At 39.1% G+C, this 20,760-nt stretch overlaps 2 protein-coding genes across 4 annotated transcripts in view; one reads left to right on the top strand and one right to left on the bottom strand.

The window, feature by feature from the left end:
• LOC105278329 (furin-like protease 1) overlaps positions 1–20,760 on the top strand; it is a 220,195-nt gene that overhangs the window by 135,397 nt on the left and 64,038 nt on the right. The gene's annotated exons all lie outside the window — the stretch shown is intronic.
• Positions 12,432–20,347, bottom strand: LOC105278319 (dynein intermediate chain 2, axonemal). The gene is made up of 9 exons (XM_020031333.2): positions 19,748–20,347; positions 18,362–18,523; positions 18,085–18,185; positions 16,902–17,059; positions 15,795–15,972; positions 14,984–15,412; positions 14,294–14,576; positions 13,775–14,038; positions 12,432–13,493 (listed from the first exon to the last, which is right to left on the bottom strand). The coding sequence occupies exons 1-9, from the start codon at positions 19,931–19,933 to the stop codon at positions 12,936–12,938; spliced, it is 2,319 nt and encodes a 772-aa protein (XP_019886892.2). The 5' UTR covers positions 19,934–20,347; the 3' UTR covers positions 12,432–12,935.

Genomic DNA, 20,760 nt, shown 5'->3' with positions numbered 1-20,760 from the left:
TAAAAAATACGAATTGTTGCTGAACTGGGTCTCCAAAAAGTAAGTGGGATAAAAAGGCGAGCGTGTGGTTTCTGGCAGCCAAGCTTGGCTCTTGCGTTGCAAGTGTTCGACTTTCACAGCTAAAGTTCGTAGACGAAAGTTTTGCAACAACCAAATCTACGATGAAAACAAACAGAGACAGAGAAACGGAATAATTCATTTAATCCCATTGAAACTTCCTTGTACAAAAGCGTCACTCTAATATTTAATGAATAAGTGACTCGTCAATTTATAAAAATCATTTTTCAATTGATAATAGTAATCAGATTATTTATTAAAAGTTCATCATTAATAACGTCTACCGAAAAAATAATCTACTTTATTATAAATAAAGGAAGATCCGACATTACGCGGAGCGGGATTTTAACATGAGAAGGCATTTCTGTTTTAGTTAAAGTGGATTTTGTGCAACGCTACCGGTTCAGCCGGTACGTGCTTAAAATTTGTAAGCTGCAACTCGCTATTCGAAATGTAAGAGTCCCTCGATGTAACTAACCGCTTATCAGAAATACGTGTATCGCATTCGCGTTTCTGTTCCGCGCATTCTGCTCCAGGGATAATTTAAAAAAAACTTTAAATAGCGCGACAATTGGTGCAGTATCTGTCGCGAGAAATTCTGTCATAATTTCTGTTCTTTATTTTAGCGGAAGTCGTCCTTTTTCCCCTTTTTTTGCGTTGAAGTTGTTCGAGAAACTACTCCATGAAGGATCATCGTTGCGAGAGTATTGCTAAATGGACCGAATAAAAAGAGATACGACAGTGAAAAAGCTAAAGCGATCCAGAAAGTCGAACTTACCAGAAGCGCACTTTCGCATCCGGTCGTTTTACAAAAAGTTTCCGCTCCGTCCCGAACGGATATCGCGCGATGTGCATTTGCTCAGCGCCATTTATGAAATTGTATTAAGAGAACCGTGGCGTGCGCCGGCATCGAAAATAAATGGCGATTGCTAACAACACCGCGGTAGTTCTCGGCGGTGTTTAAACGCGACCGCACGACGAGCAGAGTGGTTATTACGACTTGCCGTTACAAATCCGCCGCTTGAGGCTTAGTACTTTGTTATTAATGCTTGTTCGCAAGAACTTTCAAATGCACACGTGTACACAAAAAAGAATTATTTCTAATCGAATTTTCGATTTGCTTCCTTTTATAATTTTTCTTTCAACGAATGAAACGAGGTTTCATTATTCATTTGCGCACTGATGAAATTTAACGCGCGGTGGTTCTTGGACACCATAACTCAAGACTATCGATGTCCATTTTTATTCGGGAAGGGATGATTTGCCCACAGAATCCGTAAATAAAGGCAACCGCGTGCGATCCGCGGACTCCACCACTACTCCCTTCGTATTACTCAAAGCGGACCACGTTTTGTCAGTATCGCGGACGTTGAAAAATCGCGCGTTTCCTATTGCCTAGCTTAGCGATACCGCAACCAGCGTGCAGATAGATCACCGGGCCGGGTAGTGCGCGACATCGAGAATAACTGCCGACGTCAAGCAATATCGCGGCAGGGCGATGATTGCCGCAGGCTCGCGCGCATACACGTTCGTCCTCGTAAATCCCAGGCCGGTTTTACGGCAGTGCGTTTACGGTGTTCGATGCACAGTCGCGAACAATGAGCCGAGGACAACGACGACGACAACGACGACGGTGACGACAACGACGACGACGTCCGTTCACGGCAGGAGGAAACACCGTGCCTCGCACGGCCCCATAAACCATTGTCAGCAGCAAGATCCTAGGTCTTGACTAAAGTGAATATGTCGCTGACAAGGACGTACGGTCGCGTTGTAGTCGGAGAAGCCGAGGAGCGATTCACCATGCTAGTCACGACTTGCTCGCGTAGCTCGCTCGATTTCTCATCGCGCTCTGCAGTTGAATTACGGTGCTCCGTACCGGCTTATCGTCATCGTTGTTGTCGTTGTTGTTTACGTTACTGGTCCACACGTGGACGTGAATTATTAGAAAAATCGGATCGGGATTAGCTTCAGGAGACGCGATACTAACATAAGAGCGCAATTAAAGATTTCTTATATTTTTCTTTATATTGCCTTAGCAGTGCAACGGATTTGTTACGAGTCGTCCGTTCCGCTGAGTCTTCATGCGACGGGCTCTTCGATTTTTCACCATTACCATTTCTGTCGAGCCTTCCATTCACGCCTGTGAATTAACACGGCGCGTTACCCTTCTAAATTTTCGATGGACCTCGTATCTAGCTAGCATACGTGCAGTTTCCGAGGGATTTCAATGCCGCGCGGGCGGCTGCATTTTTCATGTACTCCGGACGCATGCAGGTGCCGCGCGCTGCGGCTGCAAGTGGTTCTTGCGCGCCGTCCGTCCGACAGGAGTGTATGAGACGATGACGTTCTAAGAGAAAAGAAGCGACATTTTACGCGGAACGGTTATCACACATTGAAGGGAAACACTTTGCGTCACATGTCTCATGGCTGACAGAAGCCACGTGTCAAACGCCCGCGCCCTTCTTCCCAATTCCGTTCACATCACTGGCGGACAATGAACCCTGTCCCTTGTCTGAGGAAAGAAAGGAGTCCCTTCGAATCACTATTTCGCGAAACTTGACTGCCGGCTGGTCGACTGAGATGTCTCGCATTTGCATCGATTTTTGTAGCATTATTTGACAAGCCATTACAACGAATCCATTCTTTCTACGGCAACGAAGAAACTGATCTTTTTTCCTTTTGGAGGTAAAGTCCCATTGTTATTTATTGTCAGAGCAAAAACGAGAGAAAGAGACGGAACTTGGGATTACACAAACAACTCACTGAACAAAGGGTTAATTCTTCAGGTAGCTTGAACTTTAATGGAGAGATTTGGTGCACATTGTTTTACATTGTTTGCAGAGATTTAATTCAAAGCTTAGGGGACCAAGCTCTTCAATTTTGAGACAAAAGTATATTATAAATGCCTTCTGTGATGCCAGGGGATGTGTCCTATACATGCAGCTAGAATCCGTCCTCCAAGGAAATAATGTTACCTCGCTTATAAGAAGACGTAGCATTTGCGTGCACGCATCCGAGCAAATATGAATCTCGCCGGAACGTTAATATGATGCGCCTTGGATTATTGCGTTGCACGTGAATTCGTGGCATGTTGCGGTGGATTTTTTTTATCCAACATAACGTTTAAATCTCACATTAACGTTTAAATTTTCCCGCAATCTGAGCTTCAAGATATTCTAATATCTTTAAAGAAATTATGCGTCTTAATGTAACATGCGTTCGGTGAATCTTCTCAGTGTTCACAATTAAATTAGTTAAAGAAGTAAATATTGCATATTATATTATAGAACAAATATGAATCAGGATTATTATAATATCACAGGACTTGTGCCGGTACACGTTAGCTTCAATCAGTTAAAAGCGAAAAGATTACAGAATTAATCCGCCGTAGCAAGCCAGCGCGATTGGCGCTTGGTATTCTGGTCGCTCTCATTGCAATTATCGCGAATTTATCGATAGTCTGCACTATTGCTACCACTGTGCGCGCAACACGGGAAATGATCGTGTTTTCACGCAAATGTAGCGACATCGAACGTGCGTGTCGTCTGAGTAACAATTATGTAATAGCTGTGATCATTTCCGAAATAGCTTACCTTGCATGCTAAATTCGATTTTACGCGTACACCTACGTGTACGTACACGTGTTCGATATGTGCGATTGATCCGCTCGATATATTTCCAAAAAAAAGAAAAAATAACAAAAGAACCGAAATAACCAGTCGATTTATTACCATTCGCACGAGCGGAAATCCCATTTCATCTGATCGGCGCTGCGAACGAACTCGCATTCGATGATACGTCGATGCTAACGAAATCTAATTGTACGCGAGCGCGATTTTCCTGATGATGAGTGCGTAACGAACCGGACGATCTCGTTCTCAAAGATCTCAGATCGTTTCCAGATGCGCAAATGAAATCATTGTTGATAGAAAATGCGTGACACTCTCGGGACACGGTACAAGTTTTAGCTCTGATCTACCGTATATAACCGTGAATCTAGAATTTGCAATTTAAATGCACGTATCCCGCCGTGTCTCGCGCATCGCCGTGCAACATAAATCATTTATCGTTTTAACCGTGTATATAACTCTATATATCTATATAACTGGGTCCGTTTACCAAATTTTTCTTCCTCTAAATGTCTGAAATAAAAACTTTTAATTATTTTTTATGCAAAGATTAGATTAGAATTAGATTAAAATTAGATTAGAATTATCTTAGCTTATTAGGGAAATATACTATGTCATATAAGTATTCATTTACATTTTTGTTTTTTTTAATTTGCATTTTGCCCATCTTTTATTACTTAATTTGTCGTTTTGTGTGGTTGTTTTAATTAATCGTTATTATTATTTCTTTTATAATAATGTTCAAACGTTTGAGAATTAATTTTACCATCAATACATTAATAATTACGTTTCATTTTCTTGCAGATTTAATCTAAAGTTTCCATTATCATTACATACTCATTGGACTATGAATACATTCTGTCACATCTTACTTGTCTGGCCTCATTCGATCTCTTTCGCGACCCTTTATGTCTGCTTTTCTCGCCTTCGACGATGGTCGTGGTCCTTATCAGCTCTTCCGCAGCGTTGGCGAGAACGATAACTGAGATCGACTTTTTAATTACCTATCTTCGCGCTCCAGTTTCGTACTTTCGTGAAATTTCCTTCTTAGCTAAGAACATCGTCGAATTCTCATTGTCGCCGGCAATAAATCTCACGACCGTGGCGTAGAATTTTTCCGGTAACCCTGAAACTCTCATTATCCCTTTTGTTTCCTTTGTTCTATCCGTTTTTTCAACTAGGTCATCTCAAATTTTCAAGAACGGCTGCAAAGTTTTTGGCAGATTAGCACATCTCGAATAACGCAATATTTTTCATCGAATTTATATATTTCAATAAACGATGCAGTATAATTGAAAACAATATAACGTGAGGAATTATTTAAAGCCATTTATAAAAGAAAATTATAAAAGCATGTTTAAAAATTATTATTATACTTTATTTCTCGTTTATTTATACAATATACATATTGTTTTTATTATGGTGAAAAGTAATATTACACGAATCCACTTGCATATATAAATACAAACCATAACTGAAAAATAATTCTGTTTTCGATTTTTATTATAATAATGTTAATGAAAACCTTGTGAAATCTAATTGGATTAAGCAAAAGTAATTATTCGTACGAATGGTAAGAAAGTTAATCTTCAAAGCGAAACCATTAATTCACGTGCATCCAAATCGATCTCACAGTAATAACCGCAATTTACCGCGATCACGGAGATAACATCAAATATCACTAGATGCGCTGCAAAATGCATTTACGTTAATCAACGAAAAAGATCGGTGAATTTGATGTTGGATAAGGCTATCACTTTACTGGATAGACGATAGATTAACAAGTATATTAACCCAATATTTTTGGAGTATTTTCTGGAAACTTCACATCGCTACTTTATTTACATTATGTTACGTTACTATTATTTTGAATTAATTCCTCAATCAAAAATTGAATTATTTTCTTGATGACGCAAAATTAGCTCTATTCAAGAATTTTTTAATTATCAACAGTGAAAAATAAGCAATTTAAAAATGTTTTAATTTAATTACAATTACAAGATGTTACATTATTGCAAAAGATTTAGATACCGGAATACTTATTGGTCTACCTAACCACAGTGGTGAGACATATAACGTAACGTATGCACGTAACTACAGGAAGGAACTTGCATACCGCGGAAATGATATGCGGACGCCACTTTTTCCCACCTGTGGCACCCCCTACGACGCCGAATACCAAACCGTAATCGATTTTATATTAACGTGCATCGCGTTCTCCGGATCTTAACGACTACCGCTCCCGGTGCACGATTTACATAATTTACAAAATACAATCGCTTTTGCACCGAGCAAACACGTGCGCAGTTTTATGCAAATCGCGAAGACGCGCCAACTTTTAGTTCCTATTTGAAGAAACGCGCATAATTTAATGGCGATACTCCTGGCACGTGAAATTATTTCTTTCACATATTTTATTTATCTTTTGACTTATTATTATATTAGCTTTCACTTATAGGCGGATAATTGGCACATACGTAATATTCACATATTTCCATCACATCAGATTTTAATTGTATTCCACTGAATAAAGTTTAATTAATTAAACTTTTTAAAGCTCATTGATACGTAAATGTAGTTCTCCGAATGCGATTACGGTATTATCATATTGCGATATCGGATCTCGATGCCATATGGCTTGACGGTGAAACGAGCTTTCATGAAAAAGACCATTTTACCGATCTTCCACAGCGTCGTGCCCGAGGAAGAAGTATATTATGCAGCACATTTATTCCTCCCTCCGATCCCCATTTTCCTGTACCTGCCGGGGAAAATTATTCCAAGTGCTGACCTAAGTGTTTCGCCTAAGTGGATCACTTAGACCTATAAACATGCCGGAGGCGATGAAAAATCCCGTACGGGACGTTATGCAAATCGTGTATCTGCCTACCTGTATGGAAGCGATGTCGCGTTGTTCAGTTCGAGCATAGCGACATCGATCTAAAATCGATTTTATCCGCCAGAGAACCCACGATCGACGCTACAGGTGAAAGAAACTGGATCGTCCACATATTATCCTCGAGAAGAACTACTTCCCATGAAATTTTATTTAGATTTATATCTTTAAACACGACTTTTCAGTTGAGTTTATTACAATTATATATCGTATTTTACATTTCATAAAGGTGTTAGTTGACCAGTATATTTTGTAATTACTATATTTATTGGAATTAGATTTTACGTTGCTGTAAAGGTAACGTATGTTTTTAATAAATTTTGGATAATATTATCCAATTTAATTAATAATTTTAATAATTGGCTTTTAATGGTAAATTGTAGTTGCGTAATTCGTGTATTTTTACAACCTGCATTTAACATGTTAGCATTAATACAAAGTTAAAAAGCCATTTTGAGAGCTTTCATTGAATTCGCTCGTGATTTTGCAATCCTTTATCATTGATTATGCAGAGATGAATAAGGGACAGTATGTTAGGCGGACATGTGTCTGCCAATCAAATCGATCGAACGTGAATAAAGCGAATTTGTCAAATTCGTACTCTCACGGGCAGTTACTTTCGACGCAATTATTCACGTCTTATCACCATTGGAACAATCATTTTTCTCTCGTCCGTAATCACTTTTCGCTGCTTTGCGGTAACCGGTAAGAGCGTTGCACGGATAAACCCGATTAATCGCTGGGTGACATTGACGAATCAAAGGCTATCGTTGTCGACTATCGAATAATCGCGACAAAGTCAGCTCGAGTTTTTACTTAACGTTCTTTACGCTCCTGCGAATACTCTTTAACGAAATCGAGCGAGAATATTCGTCAAAATAACAATGTATCGTTCCTCCTATTTCGAAGCACATTTCAAACATTAAATCTGAATTAATCATATTTGCTTGATGTGTTTTTACAAACGTAAAATTAAAAAAATTTTTATAAACTGAAATAATAAAAATATATACCTACTATAGAAGCGCATCAAATAAAGATTAATTAAATTAATTAAATTTGAATTAATTTAATAAAATTGAAATAAAAAGATTATATAATTACAATTTATTATTAATGTTTACTTATTTCACCATTATCTCTCTGTGCTATGTATAACCATATTATGTATAGATATGCAAACATCGCAAAATTCGAGACGTCAGCATAGTTGTAATGCAATTGTTTTCGATCCCAGCGGGATTCTACGGCGGCGCACGCTTATATTAAAATAATCGATTGTTTGGCACATTGGCCACGTACCAAAACGATACGCGCGAGTTACACCGGCCAATTTTCCATTTAATCCTAGAAGAGCTGATTTAAGCGGGTGTGCATTTGTTACGGCCGCATTAGGAACCGCCCCTCATTATTTATCGCGAACCGATAAATTCCGGCGCGGAAGCGGGTGTTTAATTTTACACGCATCCGAGAGCAATAATTGGCGGATGAAAAAGCCCCTATAGGCGATCATTCGCGCGTATTTATCGGAAACTGATAAGCCATCGAAGGATACATCGAAATATGAGTTTACGCCGCTTTATTGATTAGAGGGATAATACCGTTATCGAGAAATCAGTTTTGCATACGCAAACTCAACGGTTGCAATGTCGCGATTTTAATAGGGTTTTGATTGCTTCATCTAAAATCCTCGACATATTTGGAAGATGCGCTTGGATTTTGATTGACCTGCTGAGAATAAGTTAAATTATATTAAAACTGAAATAAAAAATAGCCGCAATTGTATTTTCAAGCTGAATTGCAGCGTTTCTTGAGATACATTGGAAACGCTGGTACTCAAACTGTCAAAGCGATCGAATCGATCTAATCATTCCGTCGGACCAAATACGATTTATAATGGTACGTCCGATATAAATTATGCTGCTGAAGCAACTCGATTATCTCAATAATTAGAATGTAACAGTACTGTAATGCTTCTCTCAAACCGTATCTCACGATTAATTAATGTGTTATTAAATCGCCATGCCGAATAATTTACGGTCATGTCGCATAACATAATAGTGCGACATGCGTGTATACGTACATGTATACAATTATATGTATATATTGGATTTGTATATATTGAATATTGTAAAATTATATCATGCATATTAATGATAGCATTTATTGACCTGCCGTTAACAATCTTGAAACCTAAAAGCTGTAAATAATAATATAACAATGTCAATTTATTTCTCTACAACAGAGAAAGACTTTATAAATCAGAGTTATTATTATATCTCCATCTCAATGGCAATCAAGTTTGTTTGGATTTACTTCAAACATAATTCTTTCAATATTAACAGAAAATATTTCTCTGAATTTTGCCTTGAAAAGCCAAACGAACTTGATTGCCAATAAATTTATAATAAAATTCTTTCTACTCTAGAACTTCATTTCTCTGTTCCATTTTTCTGTTTATTGTTTTGCTTTACCCTCCAAGTATTTTAGCATAAATTCTTGAGTGTACATGTAAACGCGCACACAACTGAATTGAAGGAATGACCTGAATAATTAAAGGAGCCAGTAATCGAAGGAAATTGCGTTTCTGAAAAACTCGCATACGTCGATGCCACAGCGCGAGGTCTCACACACAAAAAAAAGAAAGAATTTCGTCCTGGAACGAATGGAATCGTCGCCAGGGGTTTCGCGGATCGTCCGCTGTTCTTACTCGCGACTTCCTGCGCGACATTCTTTACTGAGTTCACGTCTGACCGTCGACGAACGAGAACGTCCCTGATCGGCGACACGTTCGGCCGTTACGCGCGCGCCATAGGGATTTCCCTTGGAAATTGCAACGTGAATAATTCGTCGCAATATGCGGCGTTCACCGGGCCGACATCCTGAAATATTTCCAGCGACTGCAGCTTGACTCGCGCCGCTTTTAAAGCGCCTGAACTTAAAGATTCTCCGTGACCCCATGAATCCCATCTGAATTATGACAATCCGCAACTATTTATTTTGTACAAATTCGTGCATACGCATAACATATTTGTAATTTGTAATTTAATTCTATACATATTGTATACATATATATATATATATATATATATATATATATACACAATGTAAATTGTAAATTGTAAATAATTATAAAAATACGAAATACTCGCAAAAAGCAAATTAGATAATTGGATTATTCGCAATAGGAAATTATGTTAACTAGCAACCTTCAAAACGATGTTGATTAATAGCCGGCAATATAATTTGTAATTCGTACATGTGTAACTCGTGATTTCGCTTCCTGATTAACGTAATAATTAAATCGCAATTATGATATCTCGACTACCGCAGTGGTCGTTAAGCTCCAATGAACAATGCCCCAATGGTATCGCATAATTACAATTACACACCACGAAAGCGTTTCAAAGTGATGTTCGCGCTACAATCAACCGCGATCAAATCGTCGCTCGCGAGATAGCACGTACGGGACGAAGGAAATTCGCGAACACTTGCTGAACAATAAACAATTATTTTTCAATGAACGCCAGAGAAACCTCAGGATTCCCTTATACTGAGCACTCTCTTGTTGCCCGTGGAGTTAACTGATAAAATTTCCACTCACTTGCTTTTTCCAATGTCAGCCGTTTCTCGAGTGACGATCGGCGAGCAATCGAGCCGCGAGTGCTCCGCTCGTACGCGATGCTTCTCAGCGTCATTTGCGAAAACGAGCAACTACGGTAATATAATCTTGCGATGCGAACTACTTCGATACGTGGTTATACGATAAGAGATTAGAGAGAAGTTCGACGTTAAATGAAAAAAGAAGTAGGGTACGACAGCGTTACTCAGCACGTTAAACTTTCATCGAGAAAACCCGCTCTCGGAACGTGTGTCAAAGAATTCGTGGCTTAACGAAAAGTACATGCACAGCACCAATGTACCCATTCTGAATCGCCGTTCATTCTCCGTGGCGGAAAACCGAAATTGCGCGCGCCAGAGAGAAAACTTCCGTTTCAACGTTACGTTAAAGCGCTACAAAGTTCTGTCTGCAAACGTGCTCGACGAGGATAGTGTGCGATTTGCGGAGCTATATCGTACTCCAGTTCTTCGCCGTGCTGTTGCTTACACGTTCATGTATGCGCGCGAGCGGACGCGAGGGGCGTCCGGAAAAACGGGGTGGTTGAATTGCCGGAAATCAAGCTTGAACGTCATGTTTTGCTGTCATGTTTTAGGAAATGTCATTCCTTCCTGTCATCCCGCACTGTTCGGTCCACCGGAATCGGATCATGAATGTTAGCTCTTCCTTCGCGAGTTTATCATCTCCGGATCCCCTCTCGAAGAGACCCGGGAGGATTTTCCTTTCATCATTCCCTCTCGACCGGCGATAATAAATACGAATCGCCACATAGCCCTGGGCGAGTGGGATTAAGTCAGTTTGCACGACCTGGTTTTCCATGAGATCACGGAAAATTGAGAGGGATTGTTATCGATGACGCAGCAACGACGCGATTTACTTAAGAAAGTAAAGAAGACGTTTAATGGAGATTGTAATGAACATGACGGAAAGATATAATACGGACGAATTATATTTATTGCTAACGTAAAGAAGACTTTCTATTTACCCTAGCTTTTTAATTACAAGTTGCCATTGCACATTTAACGTTAAACTATGTCAAACTATTATAACTAATAAAATACAGTGGATTGGACATCGATTATAAGTTTCTCGCATTTAGTATACAAATTGAATTGAATATTTACGATTTTTAGTTAAACTAAATAAAAATAGATAGAAGTTGCAATGAAAAAAAGACACTATTCACTATAACGCATACACATGGTATACACAGGATGCATACAAGAGATATATCGGTATTATTTATAGTAGAACAAAAAAATAGAAGTAACACTTCAAAGATAACCCATATGCTGCAGCACTGGTATTAAAAAAATAGAAAAAGAAAACAACGCTTCTGATAACGGATAATACATCAGTCAATGGAGTGGAAGTCGGAGATCCTTGGATAATCTCTGTGAGCAGCTTCGATTTCCTTCAAGTAAGCCATCCCCGGTCTCACCTTTTCCTCGATTGATTCCGGCGGGAGACCTCGCAAGAGTGTGTGCAGATCTTTTGCGAGCGACGGTGGTTTCCAAGGAGCGCAAGGATCCATCATGAGAGCCGCACGACACACCTTTCTGGCTTTCCGCGCTGCGACGATCCTCTTCGTCGTGCTCGTGACCTCCTTGGCACGGTCTTCGTCGTCCTTTTTCGATCCTCGTGGAGTGTCTTGAGATTTTTCCGGCGTCGCTGCGCTGTGTGGAATATCGCGGCTGAATTATCGGCAGCCGTAAATCGAACGACGAGGGAAATTCAGTTCCGGAATTCGCGGATTCTCGAAATGACGAGGAAATCGCGTGGCACCGTAGCGACCTTCCGCGCGAACTCTTCTCGTCGAGAAACAGAATTTTATATAGTTTTAAATAGAAAAAAAATTATATCTAGAGAGAGATTAGAGAGAGATAAGACGCTCTCGGTCGAATCCAAAGATACGAAACGAAATCCCTCGTAAAGAGAATCCTAAATCCCCCAAAATAGTCGAGGTGTAATACCGAAAAGGCTACGACCGGAACTAACTTGCTTTCCAAAGCTTTCCCGGCGAGCATCCTTGTTCTTGTCGCTGCCTTGCTGCTCCTCGTGATTTCCCGAATCTCCCTTTTAGCTCTCCTCACATCTTCCGCGAATTCCTCGCGCAGTGCCATTGTCTCCCGGAGAAAATTCATTCTTTCTTTCTTGCTGCACTTTGTAGTTGGCCTTTCGCGCTTATAATCGCGCAAGAGTGTCGTCCAAGACCTGATCTTTTTACGTCTCATTTTGTCTTTACCTTCGATCAACGTCCTCGCCCTGACCTCGTCCCGAATCCATTTCTCATGATCTTTGACCGCCTGATCTGCGAACCTAAGCGTTAGCGGTTCAATATGCTTCACTCGCGGATTTTAAAGTTGAAAGAGGATCGATAGTTGGATCAGACTTTAAGTTGAAGCGCGCGACACTCGAATTTTGACAACGTCAGGGAATCTTGAAAGCCACTAAACACCTTAACGATATTGAGTTCCTTGAGCATCTAATATAAAAAAGGCGTCAAAGTTTTTGTTAAAGGCTAATATGAGAAAAGTGTAGCATACTTCTAAAAAGTTTCAGCATTCATAAAATGAATATAAACGTAGTAAAGAATAAGCAATGTTTTTTGAAAAGTTGTCGATACCTTGACGTTGTTGTTAAAATGTATGAGGTAATTTTAGATTGATGACAGGAACATAGCTAAGAATACGATTAAAGTATCTTTATAATTGAAGTTTTCGTGGATAAATCAATTAACATCGTAGAACTTTCGCCAGAAGTTTCTGAAATCTTTCTGTGTGCTTAAAATTATTTCTATAGACAACGTATTCTTTTGAGGAAAGTTATACGCTCTGCCAACACTAAATCCATGCACATACCTACTCCGTAATTTTCGGAACGAGATCCTGCGGCAACATATGTCAGGCTTGCAGACACCAACTTTGCACGGTCTCGGCAACCTGAAAGCGACACGTCTTGGTCGCCTCTTCCTCCTCTTACGTTTCCTCTTGCTAATTTCCTTTGCGGGGATTTCCTTCTCCACGACTGCTTCCGTTAACAGTGGCAAAGGCTCTTCCGCCTTCTCTTCTTCATCGTCCCGCGCTGTTTCCGGCGCTATGTCAGGTATTGCAATCTCGGCCTTCTTCGGAATCAGCATTTTTTGGAGTGGCTTCATTGGCTCGTCTATTTTCGGCTCATCTATTACCAGGCTCGGATCCTTTTCGGTCTTTCGATTGAGTTTCTTCATGGATCGCATCATTTTCGAAGGCGTCAAATCTAAATCATCCTCTTCGTATTTTTGTTTCTCCTGCGTAAAAATGTGATGTAGATTAAAGACGGATTAAATAATGAAACAGTAAACTATCATGTATTATAATTTGTAGTTTTGGGTACACATTTCCAAAAATTGCAATAAAATTTTGTCAGATATAATTATTATTTAACGATATTTTCTGCGATGCATTGTATATCTGCATAAAGTTTGGTCCGACATTTATGTTAATTGATACAAACTAACTATATATGTAAATTTAATCTTGATTATGATGAAAAAGTATTGCAAAAGTTTTTAAATCAGTTTGATATTACCTTCTTGACGATCTCGAAGAATCTCTCCTCGATTTCATGAAGTTCAGGAAATTCATCTTTAGTCTTCTTCTTGGATGAAATTCTGGTTCTCTCCCGGCGGTCTTTCTCCTTTAATTTGTCGTGCGTCTTTCGTTTCTCCTTCCTTTTGTTTCTTAGTTCCTCCAATGTGAGATCTGAGACTTGCTCCATGGCAGTTCTCGCCAATTTTATTTCTTTCAAGCGCGTGTCTATCGCCTTCACGAAACGCGAACACCTTTCCAAGTACTGGTATGGTATTCCGTAAAATGCAAATGAAGAATTAGAATATATACGCAAAATTTAATTATAGTATACTAAACATTGGGTGAAAAACATCCACAAAAGGGAATTAATTTTGTAACATTTGTGTCGCACTACGGATTGCATCTCACAACGTTACTATCGGATGCCATGCAAATCTATAATACGCTGCTTTTAAATTTTTCGCGAATTGATTTCGCATTACGAGTTTATCGTGAAAAGGCAGGGCCGCTCGCTCACCGATGTGAAATCGTTCCTGTCATTTTTATCGAACGAATATAACGCTTCCGTCGACTCGACGAGGTAAACGTTGCCGGCGGAATTTCCGACGGCTAGTAAAGCGCCTGTCTCGTGTGCTGCGATCGCAGTCAATCTTTGCTCACAGAGCTTCACTGCCAGGATCGGGTCGCGTAGACCCACCAGAAGATCCCACACCATCAGCACTCCGGCACTTGTCATCACGTAAAATAACGAGTGCCGCGTTTTATTCCAACAACCACCGACGGGGCCCTCTTTTATAAATCTAAAAATTGGCAATAATAATTTTTCAATTTATTAAATATAATTAAATCAATCGGCGTTTATTATACTAATTAATTGATTTGTATTAATTAGCAAACGTTTATGTAATATACATATTCGTTGATTTTACGTTTGTTGATTCAGCTATGCTATTACAAGGATCAATACTGCCTCGGAAAATATGAAAGATTAATATATTTATGCGGATATATCAACATTAAACATTAATTAATAATACACCTCCTGGGTCCAGCAATTATCAATATGCATTTGTGTACGCAATGTATATTTCTATACAATATTAATTCCAAATACGAAAATAAAAAACAGCGATATTGAGCTGAAGCAGACTGCAGAGATAATATCGGTCTGTCAAACGGATCATTCAGAAAAACGTAAAAGAAATACCTCGTCGATACAAGATTGTCGTCTTTGCTGTCTTCCGCCCAGACACGAGCTGTGCAATCGCCGACGGTTAGGAAGATCTTGGGATTGAAGCCGCTGCGATCGACTGCGGTGACAGGACCAAAATGAGCGTCGAATCTCAAAGCTAGTTTTTCGGCCGGAGTCCTCGCCTTTCTCGAACCACTGATTACGACACCATTCTCCAGACCGAACATAAACTTCGCGCTCACGCTAGGTTCGAAGTCCGCCGATGAGACTCCGATCGCTTGGTCCATCTGCGGCTCGTTCGGCGTCTGAAGATCGAACACGAGGACCTCGGTTGGCGCTCGCAGCCTCCTGGTGTCCCACCACATGGCCCGGCCGTCCAAAGAACCCGAAAAGAACTCCGTATTACTCTTCGTCGTGATCCACTTTACTACCTTTGTGCAGTCTCTGAAAATAGAAGATTTTGTTATTGTATAATATAATGCATTCAAAAACAGAACATGTTTTATGAAAGTAAATTGATCCTTTTTATGCAATCACTACCGCATTTTTCCTAGAAGCAAAGTGAGATGTCTGAGACGCTTCTTCAGCCGCGTGTGAATAAAACATTAAAGCAAACTCACGCGCGGTGACAAACGCGGTACGGAAACGAAATGGGATTTAATTGAGGACGGCAATGCGCGGCAGACGCGTTTTATTTATTCATCACGAGGCGCGCGCGAACTCAAAACGCGCTTTAGGCGGACCAGGAACAGGACAACGCACCGGCGCTGAATTATGTAAGCCAAAGTTCCAACGTCGCACTCAGACGTGTTCGTGTCGGGATTACCTATGACTGAATTGACGATGAGACGTCTGAACCGGAGTGGTGCCAGTCCTAACGTCCCAGCTGCAAACTTGGCCTGACATCAGGCCGCTGGCAAGTACAGAGGGATCCCGGGGATTAAATTCGCTGACCACCGTGGCGCATGGGGCCTTCAACGTCATCCAGGGCTTATTAGGATTGTCTGCCGTGCGTTTTTCGAACAGTCGGACGTGACGTCGCCGTTGACGTATCAAACGTGCAAACGAATGGAAAATCGTTGCGTTATTTAAAAAATATTTTAAAAATTGTGCTTGCTAAATCGGATTTCAAGCCATTAGTGGCGCACCGTTGGAAAACACACGCAGATAGATACGCTGTGAATAAAATACGACTGCATTGCGTTTTTAATACGCCCGAAATATAATATCGTTGAATTCGCTCTGCCCAATTTTTTTGGGCATGTTGTTTGACTAACATTCCGTTCGTTAAAAAAATAAGATGACTGCCCGTTGTGGAACGAGCGTGGCATTTATGATTCAGATGGTTCATTGTAGTAAATAACAATAACTTTAATGAATCCGTAACAATGTATTAATGATCGATTAACCTTGTATCGAGTGCTGAATGGATATGCTGTGCATGCAGAATTGACTATGAATGTATACACATATTCAATCGAAATTGGATTTTGCATGGGAGTTTTTAACCTAACTTTATCTTCGAGACATAAAACATCAATTTTTTCCAGAGTTATATATCTAGCCATTTATTTCCGCTCCGATATCTGGCGATACTATTACATACTGCACTGCAATGTATGCATTTTATACGATAAGTACCATATATTTATTCTGTCAAAAAGTTTATATTATTCATTGTCACACGCTCGGAATTTATATTTTTATCACGAGCAGTGAGAGGTACTTTCATATAATGTTTACATACAGCGCGCAATTATTGTTTTAGTAAAATGATTATGCATTGCAGATGTATTCGCGCGCGATATAAAGAACTGTCGTTGTTTCGCGATTCGAATCGTTATTGATTCGGGTTGCGCAATATTCGCAAAATTATTTAATCATCAATATTGTCGCAATCATGTTTGATGCAATTAGCGCTTTTCTCATTTACCAATCTGCCAGATATACACGATGTTGTTATAATCCTGCTCGATTTCATACTCCAAGAAGCAGTACGAGACCACCATTTTACTACCCGAGTCTGGTGACCAAGATATGTCATTTACAGGTCTCGTCGGCGTTTGAGGATCCTCGTAGACATTCACCGTTCTGAAATTTCGCAAATTTCACAAATTGTCACTTAACCTTTGATAGTAAAAATTATACATTTGTAAATATTTTAATTAAAACAATGCGTACAAATGTAAAATAATGTGAAACATTATTGTTGGACATAAAATTTGGGATTTTTATATTTCGAGGTGTAATATGAATTCCACATTTTGCAAGTTTTATTGTGATTATTTTTGCGACAGAAATCCGTCTAGCACATAAAATACAGCATTTCATGAATGTGTATCGTGACAAATATTTATATTGTACGAATTTCCTACATTATCTTCTATTATGTACGTGCGCGTCGTGCATCCTCTACCTTTTTTTATAACGATTATAATATTGAATTTAATACGCATCGTTTCACTTTGTTTATCAAAACGCTTTTACGCTAATAAAAAAATATCGATACTCTCTACTTCAATTGAAAACAGTTTCGCGTAAGCTACAAAATAGTTTGGAGCTGCCTGCAACTTCCACGTGAAAATCGTTAATTTAAAACGAGTTCTTCAAAGTAGTTTAAAATAGGGGAAAAGTAAATTTAGCGGCGGATGCATAATTCACGTCCACTGCGATTCCGTAGTATGCCGGACATATGTTCAGATACCTTCGGGCTTGGACCAGGTTTAAATTTTAAATCTTTTGATAGTCGAACCGACGTATAGTTGTTCTTGTGTCCTCCCCACGAATATATACATTTTAAAATTGTCCATCTGGAATCACGGAATATACTGAGCATGTTATCGATGTTGTATGATAATGAAAGCGATCCTTCTTCTTTAATCAAGAATTAAGATTAAATTTGTGACGTTCGCCGTTTTACGTGATTATGATCTCTCGCCAAATCTTGCGCGATGTAAATGTTTCATATCTTTCTCTTTTCCTCCCTTTTCGTTAATATCAACTATGTTTCTTTTTGTGTAATATCAACTATGTGCGTTTGAGACGTACATAAAATATACAAAATATTTGATGATAGATAAAATACAGATATAACATGACGGAAATGAAATTTTCACCTGAGGCTACGTGGTTTTACTAGTTCCGTGGGAACCATATCGTCGAAATAGTGTTGATATATGTTAAGTGCACCGTTCTGAAGGATATTACGTTCCATTTGCTGTATAAAAGAAGAAAAAATCGTAAATTTTGTCGAATAAAGTAAAGCAAAATATTAGTAGACGAAAGCTGGTATGTTCGCGAAGTTACAATACATCCCTACAGGATTCTCATCAATCTTACATTAATTTCAAGATATTTCTCCGTTGAATAGAGAAATTCGCCGTAGCAATTTACTTGGAATAAGTTGCGCAATTTCGGCGCCCAATCCTCGTCCTTCTCGATTCGTCTCCGAAACCTCGCTGTAGTTTCCTCATCCCTCGGATTGATTTCCTTCGGCCAACCACCCTCGAAGTGAAACATTCCGCTGCTCTTCGTCTCGGCGCCGACAGTCTGAGCCTGGAATTTCAGAGGAATGGTTGCTGGGACGATAACGTGGTATTCTAAGGGAATGATCGGCAAATCATACCCGCTCGAACAACTCCATTTCCATTTGTTTCATATAATGTTATCTATAGTGTTTGCTCAATATAACATTAACAATAAAGCAAATTAAAATTTCTCTTAAATCGTCGACCGCTAGCGATTATGTTTGCTCGTCATTTTCACAAATTTATTTCAGAGATAAAATAAGTTAAAAATTAATGAAAATAAAATAATTAATTTTGTGAGGGAAAATATTATAAAATAAAATATGAAATAAATAAAAGCAAATAATTTCTGTGCGATCGGAGGAACCTACAATTACGATATATATTTACTTGAATATATAATAATATTGAGATGAAGTATTCATAAAAGATTTATAAGAATTCAAATGCGAAGTTGCATATTTATGGTGCGCACACGCTGTTCACTATATTACAGACTTTATGAAAATTTACGCGCATATTGTATTAATGCTTAATTCGTTCTAAGTACACATCGAAGTTTTAGAATACCGTGTAAATGTGACGGCGGAATTACGAGATGTAAAATATGAGATACGAAATTGTTGCTCGAGCACTGTCGAACATTTCGCTTTCAGCTACCTCGATGTAAAACGAAGTAGTGCGGTTGGGACCGCGCGTAAAATTCACATGAGATACCGTCTTTCAACATTACGGAAAGTTGCACGCTCCCGGCGTCAGGCAGCGAAGTTTGCGAGCCGCACGGATGCTGCGCCGTCGAGCGCGTCAGCCTGACGCCAATTTTACCGCAAGCTGCGTCTACTTCCGTTAAAGTAAAACGCAGTTGATTTTTGAATATATTAGTAGAGTTCCCGAACTGTGGATGCGCAGCAAGGTGTAGTACGCGTTCCCCTTTACATCTGATTTGATGCTGTAACGCTGGAGCGACCGCCGTCGTTCAACTTGCCGCGGCAACTTTGTACACGCAATTTTGCAACTCGAACGCGAACAAACAATCCCGCAGCTTTTCCAAGAGATAAATTTCTTCTCCTGCATTGATTTATGTTTCGTGTTCATTTACGAAGTTAGTCGTGTCGTTATGCAAATTCTGCGTAAGGATTTTGACGATTATTGGATGATCAATCGACGTTGGGAATTACAAATATAAAATATTATACATTCGTTACATATATCATATCCGTGTCATTACTAAGTTGTCACTCGTGAGATTAACCTCGTGCAGTGCAAGTTGCTTGGTGTTCTGCACTCCAGCGTTGCAGTGAGTCCTGACTTTATAATTAGTCATCTCATCTGGATTCGGCTTGATCTCCTCATCCATGTGCGGTCCATAAAAGTTGAAGATGCACTGCTTGCCAAACTCGGCGCGCGTTTTCAGGAAAACCTGCTTGATCTCCATCATCGTCTTCAATGTCGTTGAGCTAAATCGATGACCCCAACTCGCGCGTGCTTCCCTGAGAGTGAATTGACGTATAAATCACTAAAATATGTATGGACAAAGCATCTCTGAAAATGTCGCACATGTGTTACCACAAATATTCCAAGACGTGAAATTGCGCACAATCGCTTTTTCTTCCAATCGCGATATGGTTGATATTGATTTTTTTCTACTGTATGTTACACTTATAATTTAGCATCGTATCTTAAGCAGAAAAGAATTTTTCTAAATTATGGTCTAAATGATGTGATTAATTACTTAATTTTTAATAATTAAGACTCACTTTGCACTTTATTACACTTTATGTATTATAGAAGTAAAATTTTATCCATTAAATATAATTTTATAGATCTAATCAAGCTTTGCCTAATTTTGCTTTTTACTATATTATAATTGGTTTTGTAAATCATAATAATACAATTTTGTAAATTATAATAATATTCCAAACAATAATATATTATGCAAAACATTTCTATATATCCTATAATAATGTTTTTATATTTATTGAATTGAAAATATGTATGAGAAATTATTTTAAAACAATTGTTTTGAAGAAACATTAGAATTTTTATCATCATCTATTACCTTCGGTTGTAAAACTTACTTAATTTCATTTATACGAATCTCTCGTTTCGATCTAGCTGATTGGATGAACGGAAGTCGATCAGCGAAGGTTGCAATCAAGATTTCTGCTTCCTTTATTAATACTTGGTTCGTCAGGAACCGCTGATGTAACCATTCCGTCTTAACGACTGAATCGTTTCGTACTCTGACTTGATTGTGCGTCCGGC

The sequence above is a fragment of the Ooceraea biroi genome, chromosome 4 (assembly GCF_003672135.1).
Source record: "Ooceraea biroi isolate clonal line C1 chromosome 4, Obir_v5.4, whole genome shotgun sequence".
Taxonomy (NCBI): domain Eukaryota; kingdom Metazoa; phylum Arthropoda; class Insecta; order Hymenoptera; family Formicidae; genus Ooceraea; species Ooceraea biroi.
The sequence above is the reverse complement of the archived record's forward strand: the minus strand, read 5'-3'. Positions and strand labels throughout refer to the sequence as shown.

Excerpts from the sequence above, each read along its gene's own strand:
- LOC105278319 (XM_020031333.2), bottom strand. The coding sequence starts at position 19,933 with ATGATGGAGATCAAGCAGGTTTTCCTGAAAACGCGCGCCGAGTTTGGC. Across the intron at positions 15,973-16,901 it reads CGTGTATATCTGGCAGATTG|ACAATCCTAATAAGCCCTGG; the intron begins GTAAATGAGAAA and ends AACGCACGGCAG. Across the intron at positions 13,494-13,774 it reads TCTTCGAGATCGTCAAGAAG|GAGAAACAAAAATACGAAGA; the intron begins GTAATATCAAAC and ends ATTTTTACGCAG.